We start from the raw sequence: 9040 nt of genomic DNA, 5'->3' as shown, positions 1-9040 counted from the left end.
TGCAAACCAGCCCTCTTCATGCCTCAGTTTCCCACTTGTAAATCTCCACAGTGTCTGCGGGTAGAAGGCGCTGCCCCTCAGCTGTGCTGGGTGGCTGCTGAGCGCACCTGAAGCATGAATTCCATGGTGAGGCTTTGCATCAGTCCCTGCAAGCCTGTGCAGATAAACCCCGAGCTGTTTTGGAGCCAGCGAGGTGAGGAGCTGCAAGCAGCGCAGGAGGAGCAGCCCAGCGCTCAGCTGCTTTGTCTGTGATGCTCAGCTGTAGGTCGAGGGCACTGCCCAGAGCCGTGAGGGTGCACAGCAGTAGCACGGCGTGGCGTGACTGTTGATCAAACAGGTCTGTGATGAGGAAGTGCGCCTGAATGCAGATGCCGGTCACACGAACCACCCTGAACCGCAGATCAGAGCGTTCTCAGGTTGGTTGATATCCAGGTACTCTCATAAGTGCTGCAGGGTGAAAAGATCCAGCTGGAACAGGGAAAGGAGCAATACTGGTGTTTGACAGAGAGGTGAGGAGAACTGAAGTGGTCACAAAGCAAGTGTGTGGCAGAGATCATAGAACCACAGACCTGTTTGTGTTGGAAGGGACCTTAAAGCTCACCCAGTTCCAACCCCCCTGCCACGGGCAGGGACCCCTTCCACTAGAGCAGCTTGCTCCAAGCCCCTGTGTCCAACCTGGCCTTGAGCACTGCCGGGGATGGGGCAGCCACAGCTTCTCTGGGCACCCTGTGCCAGCGCCTCAGCACCCTCACACGGAAGAGTTTCACCGTAAAGAATTCCTTCCCCCTGTGCTGCAGCATGGGCACAGAGCAGCGGTGTCCCACCCATGGGGTAGTGATGACCACAGGGCAGTGGTGGTGACATCCGCCATATACAAGTGTCCCACGCATGGGGTACCTCTCGTGGGCTCTGAACCTGATGGTCTCCCCAGGTCCCTTGTCCCCTGGGCCCCGGGTGACCTGGCTCTGGGCTGCCCGACCCTGCGGAGCCCGCACCTGAGTCCCCCCAGCCGGGGCACGGCCGAGCTCACAGACCCGCTCCCGGCGCTCGCACCGGGAAGCCGGCTCCGGCACAAGCCGCCGGCAGCCGCACGCTGCCCTCGGGGCCGGGGGGGAGCTGCCTTTGACTTCTTCTTCCTCTCTATTCACTGCCTCTGTTCTCCCCCAGGACCGGGCCGGGGCCGGGACCGCGCTCCGAGGAGCCGGGAGCATCGCGGGGCCGCCGCCCCGACGGGACCGATGGGCGCATCCTCCCTCCCGCCCCGCACCGCCTCCGGCCCCGCCCGCCCCGCGGGCCGGGCTCCCCGGGAGCCGCCGCTCGGCCGGAGCGGGGCTGGCGGCGGCGGGTGAGTACGGCGGCGGGTCCGCGGGTAGCGGGACACGGGCACGGGCACCCCGCGATGGCCTCGCCCGACGGGAGGGAGGCGGCGGGGGCAGCGCAGCCCCCGGCCCGGGGGTGCCTCCGGGTGATGGGCACGGCCCGAGAGGGGCCGCGGGGGTCACATCGCCGCCGTCGGGGTTGGAGAGGCGGGGGCTGGTCCTGATGGAGCACGGCGGGGATGCATGTGCTTTGTCCTGCCAGGGGTCCCCTCCATCAGAGCCTGCCCTTGGGAGGTGGTGGCACAGTGCGTCCCGGATGCTCCTCTGGAAGCATCGTTATTACTGTGGTCTGGATGGGTACCAATCCCCTAATTGGTATTAGTAATATAGTAGTAGTAGAAGTAATAATAGTAGTAATAATAATAGTAATAGTAACAATAATAACAATAATAATAATAATAATAATACCACCAAATTCAGGTAGAGGCAGGAAGGAATCTCCTTAATGACACCCTCATGCTTCTCTGTGTCCCTCCCTGGTGTTCCTTTCGGCACATTTAATGTCTTCGCCCACACGGCATGCAGCAGGACAGGCTGTCAGCGCCGTGGAGGGACATGGGCTATGGAAGGTGGGTTTTGTCTTGGTGGCACTGGGGGAGATTCAAAACTCTTTTCGTTTCCTCTTGTAGCTGGAGAAGAGTGTTTTTCTGAGTAATGCTTAGTGGACCCTATGAATCACCATCTGCATAACTTTATATGGGGGATGCTATTCTCAGCATCTTAGTAGAACTATGTAAACTATTAACATTGGTAGTTGTTTGTACATGCAACACACAAGTCTATTTCCTTGGAAAGGCTATTCCAAAGCAGGTCAAAGGAGGAGACAGGAGAGAGCAAAACGCTGGAGTGGCTCGGTTGGTAGAGACGGGTGTTTGGGAGCTGTCTTTGGAGGGGCAGCCGCTCCTTGGAAACCTCACTGGGATGCTGAGTGTCCCAGAGTGGAGCCAGGGGCAGGCTCAGGGAGCAGGAACTCAGGTCCTGTCCTGGTCTCACATCTCGCTCCCTGCTCTTTTGCCCTGCTCTCCCAAAGGTTGCTGTGCTAAGGAAAAGGTGGTGGCTCTTGGAAAGAGGCTCGGGAGAGCTGTGCCAGCCCTGGCAAGGGGCAATGTCACCCTGCACGGAGGAGCCACCTCTGCACCCGCGTGGTGGGAACACGAGTAGGCTGCGGGAGCGTTCAGCGCTGCTCCCCGCGGCGCTGGGCTTGTCAAGAGAGAGGAGTTTATTCTCTGGAGCTGTCAATCCGTCACTCCCAGAGCTCCCCGCCTCCCCTCCACATCCGCCTCCCCCTCACTGCCACCGCTCCCAGATGTGCGCAGCGCCGGGGATGCAGAATTCCCTGCGCTCGGGCGGCAGCTCCCAGAGCTCACACGCAGGATCGCAGCGTCCCCCAGAGCTCGCCAGGCTGACCCCAACACATTCCAGCTCTTGGTGCTGCTCCAGTCCTGGCTTTCAGTTCGGATTGACCTGTCGTTTCCGTGCAGCTGCAGCGAGAGATGCGCCGTAGGGGTGTTTGGGATTGTGGCTTACAGGGCCTTGAGCAAGCTGCTCTAGTGGAAGATGTCCCTGCTCATGGCAGGGGTTTGAACTGGGTGGGCTTTAAGGTCCCTTCCAACCCAAACCAGCCTGGGATTCTATGAACATTGGCTGAACACCTGCCAGGAAGATGCGATGCTCTCAAAAGGAGTGGGATTCATGGGTCAGTTGAGCCCTTGCGCTCTCCTGAGCACCTACTGCTGCAAGGCAGTGTAAGCCCAGCTTGTCTGCTGAGTCCTGCCCACATCAGGAGGTGAGTTGAAGGCCGCTGATCCCTGACAGCACCTAGCAGCATCTCCGATAGTCTCTTCTCTATCTCAGCTCAGCCAAGCCCCAGCCATTCAGGAGAGAGCATCTAAACATGCCCCCTCCTCATGGGGGGAAGCTCTGCCTCCTCCCAGCCCAGGAACACCACCTCCTTCCCTGTGGGTCCCTGTGGATGTTGCTGGGGACCACTGGCTGGGCATCAATTTGGGATCATGACCACAGGACGAGAGCATTCCAGAGGACTGGGAGGACACAGGGCTCCCAGTCCTGCAGCCTTCCTGCAGGTTTCCTAAATCCCACTTCTCATGGGATTCCTTCATTACAGGTAGATTAGATCAGCTGGCGTGTCTTTCACTACAAAGTAATTTGTCCTTTCCATTTCGTGGGCCCATCTGATAAATAATGGCTTGAAATAATGTAATTCCACATGCCCTTGATCACAGCGTGTGTGTGCGGGGCTCTGCTCCCTGCCTGCTCCAGCTGGGTGCTTCTAGATCTCAGGGTGCAGTTTAAGTCCCTGCTGCAGGAGGAGAGCCCTGCCTGGAGGAACGGAGACCGAAGCCACCAGGTTATCCTCAGTTCACTGACATACAGGCAAAGTGATGAAGGCAGAGGAGGGGATGGAGCACGGATCCAGCCTTCCACCCACCTTTGTGCTTGAACCTCATCTCCACCCTGGCTGTGCCCTGGTGCGCAGCCTCTCCACTGGCACTGCCATAGCTATGAGACCTCACAGAGGAGTCACTCAGGACTGGATCTCTAAGGGGATGCTGGTGCTTGATTCCCACATCATCCAAAGCTTTTTGTCTATCAAGAGGTGGGAGCTGAACCTGCGCCTTCCCGCTGGGCAGTGAGCAGGGCCAGAGGGGATGTGGTGGGTCCTGTTTTCTGTCTGGTTAGCCGGGAGCTGGGGATCCCCAAGCCCGGATGCTTGATGTTTGCTGGTGAAGGCAAAGGGGAGCGAGAGCCTCACAGAGGTCAGCTCCTCCTCCCCACATCTCCCTGCTCCTCCACTGAGCTGAGCAGTGCCAACCAGCAGGAACATGTGGCACTGCCTCATCCCTTCGCTTGTCAAACCGACTCCAAACCACCCTGATAGGGATAACGGAGGTGGTGATGACACCTATGGGACCGATCGTGCCGGGGAGCTGAGAAGGTGTGTGCTGGAGCTGACCCGCAGGAGCGAGACTTTGTGTACGAAGGCAAATTTGGATGAAGATTGAGCAGCCTTGGCAGCATCAGGGTGTTTATCCCACCTGCAGAATCAGCCTCCCTGCTTCCGGGGTGTCTCAAAGTGGGTTACTAAGAGCCTCGGTGCTCTGCTGCCTCAGCCACCCCAACCAGCACAGCACAAACACCTACTTCGGTGGTCAGTCATACCCTCTCCAAGGGTTTAGCTTGCATCCAGCACATTCCTGACTTCTAACGGAGGTATGGATGGATTCCTGCTCCCATCCTTGCCCTGAGCTTGGCTGTGGCAGGGAGTGCAGCTATAGCAGGCCCCATCAGTGATGGGAATGCTCACCGGGGTCCCTGGCCGCTGGATGTCTCGGGAGCCATCCCTAAGTGAGGTCCCTCTGCCTTGTCAGCACGTGAGGGGGTTTCTCCCTCCTGAGATAGCAGCTCTGGGGCTTTCAGAGATGTGCTTGGCTCTTTTCCCTGAGAAAGCCCCAAGTCCCCTGGGCTGTGGGCTTTGGAGCAGGGATGCCAGACACCTCCTGTCACCGCAGCACTGATTTACCTCCAGTTTCAGAGGAGAAGCCATGTGCGTGGATAATGCAGGAGCGATCACATCTTAAATTCATGTCCCTCTCCTTAACCTCTTCCGTAAGCCTTGCTTTGATCCGAAACCCTGCTGGCGTTCCTCCAAGCTCCGGAGGAAGTCTGGAATAGAACCCAAAGACAAGTGCTACGCAAGTCCCCGGAGCTGCCTCCATAGCTCCCCTGGCTGGGGCTTCCATCCTGCCTCCGTGGAGCATTGCCTTGTTATTGAAAATGAGGGTGTCGGGAAGTTGATGCATCCAGACTGGCCTCTGACTTTGCTCCGCACACGGGCTTCCCATTGAGATGTGGAAATGCCTTTTCTGACGGTCAATAAGTAGCTAAAGCGTCTGCAATGTGTAGAGAGGTCCTAACTCAGCCGTTTTCTCCTCTAGCAGCTCTTCCACGACCTTATCCCGCTCAACCCCTTTCTTGTCTTGCAGGACTTGGGCTCTCTCATGCCTTGCCTCCCTCTTCCCCCCTGCTAAACCCTCCTTCCCAAGGATGGCAGCCGCCTCATTCCGCTATGGCATGACCATCACCGGGGCCGTGCTGCTGGTGACGGGGACGCTGTGCTTTGCCTGGTGGAGCGACGGGGAGGTGGGATCATCAGCCAGCACCGGCGCTCACCTCCTGCCCCCCCGGGAGGCCGAGGCGGTGCCCAGCTCCTCCTCCAATGCCCTGCTCCGCTCCATCAGCTTCTTCTGCTGTGGCATCGGCGGCATCCTGCTCCTCTTCGGGCTCCTCTGGTCCGTGAAAGCCAACGCCAGGGTGGTGTCCCGGCGCTACCAGTACCATTTCCCCAGGGACCTGCAGTACTTCACCGCCGAGCCTCCGGAGAAGTGGAACTGCAGGTGGGTCCCGGCATAGTGGTGGTGGTGGGAAGGAGGTGAGGGTGGGTTTGACCCAGCACTGCCGTGTACCAAAGCCTGCTCATGAGCAGTAACGCCACTGTGCTGCTGGCTGTTGCTCAGACCCCGTTCTGGGCTCTCCTCCCGCTCCATGAGCAGATGCTCTTGGGGTGATGGTTTTAAGCTGAAAGAGGAGAGATTTAGGCTGGATGTTCTTTACAATGAGGGTGATGAAGCATCCGCACTGGTTGCCCGGAGAGGCAGTGGATGCCCCATCCCTGGCAGTGCTCAAGGCCAGGCTGGATGCAGTTCTTCATCCGTTTGAAGACATCCCTGCTCGTTGCAGGGGGCTGGAACAGATGAGCTTTGAAGGTCCCTTCCAACCCCAACTATTCTATGGGTCTATGATCCTCCCCTCCCTGCAGGCACTCTCCATGCCCACACTGGCTGCTCCCGCATCCAGCTCAGCTGCAGATGGCTCTCCTTGCCCTGCAGGGCCATCACCAGCCGAGGCAGCATCTCCTTAGCAGAGCCACCAAGCAGAAAACTACATTGGTTTCCTGGCGGAAGGTCTGGATTTCGGGGTGGTTGGGGGGGGGGGGGCGTTATCCAGACCTCCAGCTTTGAAACCTTCCCCTGCACCACAGTTCTGCAGTGCTCTGTGAGGACGAGGGGGTTTATGGCACCTTTAATGGAAGCAAAGCCTATGTTAAAAGGGGGGTTAAAGGCAAAAGAGCAGGACAATTCTCCTTGGATTGGCATTAAACCGGGAGCACAGGCAAAGAGTCCTTCTACAAAGCCTCTTTTGGGGTGTGGAAAGACCCCTCACTGCTTGTTGTGTCCCCAGACTCTCCCTACGTGAGCCTGAGCTTTATTCCCACTTCTCCATGTAAAAGCTTTCTGATCGGAAGGGTTTCTTTTCCAGAGGCTGCTGTGGAAGCGGAGCCAGCCGGCCCTTCCCAGTGCTGCCCTATGGGGTCACAGCAGAGGTCTTGGCTCCGGCCTGAATCAGGCTCTGGGGAAAAGCAGCACGAAAAGAAGCTCTTAAGGACACGAATCCATAAAAATTCATCGGGAGCGGGGAGCACGTTCCTGGTTCTCCAGGGGTTTCAGTGCCCATCGGAGCAGCCGGGGCTGAGAGCCTGAGCCGGGCTGACAGCCCGGGGAGGTTTCCTCCTCCCATGGTGGGCTTTGCCGTGCCTCCCATGAGGAATGTCCCCTTCCCGGAGCTCCCAGCTCCTGCGCCAGTGGGAAGGCAGCTTCCTGGCACTGCTGGCGCTGTGGCAGCTCCTCCAGCCCCAGCTGTGCTGGCACTCACTCAGCAAAGCATCCTGTGCTGGGAGAAACCCTCCTCTCCGCATTGCCGAGGCAGCATTCCTCTGTGAGCTGAGCCTGTTTGGCAAAGGCCACGGTGCGGATGCTTGGAGCGGTAGGTGTGGGGTATGGGTCTGCCAGTTCGGGATGGAGGCATCCCAGTGGAGCATCACAGCTTTCCCTTTGGACCAGCTGTGCCTCTCCAATACTCGCAGCCTCCCTGAGCACACAGCACTGGGTTTCCATGTGTGAAAGCAAGAGGGTGCTGGGTTGCTTTCAGAGCCTCCCTGTCTTTGGGGCTGCACCCAGGGTGCTGAGCAGGACCTGGCACAGGGCAAAGGTTGGTGGAGGTTTTCCCTGTACACAAGCTGTGTTTGCTCATCAAAGCGCTGTTGAAGTGGCTCCAGGCTGTGCATGGAGGGCTCTGGTGAGTGGGACCACATTGAAGTGGGATGCCGGGTGCCAAAGTGCTCCTTTGGCAGCCTCTGTGCTATGGGGGTGGCTCTGGGGTTAGGCAGGTGATGAGGATGCTCTCCTGCCCAGTGCAGTGCACAATGTGGGGGGGCAGATGTCTCAAAGCCTTCATCTCTGCTGTTTTGTAGCCATCACACCTGCAGCTGTAGCCCTTAATGCCAGAGGAGGCAGCTCTTCAAGGCTGCCTTGCCAGGCTGCCCTTCCTTGTGTTGGGTTGGGGGTTATAAACACAGTGGGAACAGGGTGACACTGCCTTGTCACAAGGTCTGATGGATGGTCCCTTCCTCCTGTGTGGTTCCCTACCCTTCTGCTGCTGGCAAGTGGCTGACATGGGCTTGCCTTGACCCTGGGCATGCAAAACCTGCCCGTGTGCCATCCCCAAAACACATATGCCTATCATGCTCAGGGATGCTCCAGGTGGTGGGGGGATGATGGCTAGGAGGCTCCAGTTGATGGGACACAGGGATGCTCTGATTGATAGTGTTCTGGTATACTCCGGTCAATGAGCACCAGGATGCTCCAGCTGATAGGACATGGGGATGTTCTTGTTGACAGGGCTCTGAATTACTCCAGTTTATGGGTGCTGGGATGCTCCAGCTGATGGGTGCTGGGATGCTCCAGCTGATGGGTGCTAAGGTGCTCCAGCTGATGGGGCACTGGGCTGTCTCTGCTTGATGAGGCACAAGGATGCTCTGCTTGACAAGCCCTGGGATGCTCCAACTGACGTGGGGCACTGCTGTGTTTTGCCTTCCCTTGCAGCTCCTGGGACGCCAGCGCCATCCCCACCTACGAGGAGGCTCTGACCTGCAGACCTGCCCCCGACACCGCAGCCTACATCCACCCGCCGGGGAGGAAGGAGGAGGAGCTCACTCCGCCGCTGTACCGGTACCTGGAGGAGGACGAGGGCTGGCAGTGCGGCCGCCGGCGCAGCTCCTCCGACAGCGCCTTGTTCCGCCCCAGCCCGTCCTGGCTGGAGACCCAGGACCGGGGGGAGCCGCAAGCAACGCCTCCCCCCAGCTACGAAAACATCAGCGTCCGGGGGGTCTGAGCTGGCGGCTTTCAACCCAGCCCCTTCCTTTGCTTGGGGGTCAGGAGGGGAAAGGGTCTGCGGCTTCCCGGGCCGTCGGGATTGCGGGTCCCTTGGGAATGCGTTCGGAGCGGGGAGGTCACGGGCATGTTTGAAAGCCTTGGTGTTTGTAATAAAACCACTGCCGGTTGCACATGCTTCGCACCCCGCGCTCTGAGCCCGGAGCAAGAGCAAGACCTGCAGCAAAACACAAGGAGCCTGGCAGAGAAGATCAGCCCCGTGCTGCCCTGTTTGCTCCTGCGCCTTCGCCATGCCCCTTCCAGCCGCATCCATCCTTTCCACCTCGCCTTCCCTGCACGCTGCCTTCCCACGCATCGCTTCATTTGGTTTGGAGATGTTCAGTGGCTCGCGTGCCTGTTCAGAGCATCCAAGTG

General features: G+C 58.8%; 1 protein-coding gene across 2 annotated transcripts; it reads left to right on the top strand.

Moving 5' to 3' along the window:
* Positions 1-1197: 1197 nt before the first annotated feature.
* TMEM61 (transmembrane protein 61) lies at positions 1198-8799 on the top strand. 2 transcript variants are annotated; one of them, XM_065672545.1, is made up of 3 exons: positions 1198-1345; positions 5384-5794; positions 8339-8799. In XM_065672545.1, exons 1-3 carry the CDS (start codon positions 1239-1241, stop codon positions 8625-8627), a joined length of 807 nt encoding a protein of 268 aa, XP_065528617.1. In that variant the 5' UTR covers positions 1198-1238; the 3' UTR covers positions 8628-8799. The 2 variants fall into 2 exon arrangements, with proteins under 2 accessions (XP_065528617.1, XP_065528618.1); XM_065672546.1 differs by lacking the exon at positions 1198-1345 and adding an exon at positions 4071-5269.
* The last annotated feature ends 241 nt before the right edge of the window (positions 8800-9040 follow it).

This window comes from Lathamus discolor, chromosome 3, assembly GCF_037157495.1.
Source record: "Lathamus discolor isolate bLatDis1 chromosome 3, bLatDis1.hap1, whole genome shotgun sequence".
In the NCBI taxonomy this organism is placed as follows: Eukaryota; Metazoa; Chordata; class Aves; order Psittaciformes; family Psittacidae; genus Lathamus; species Lathamus discolor.
This window is presented reverse-complemented; position numbering and strand designations above follow the sequence as displayed.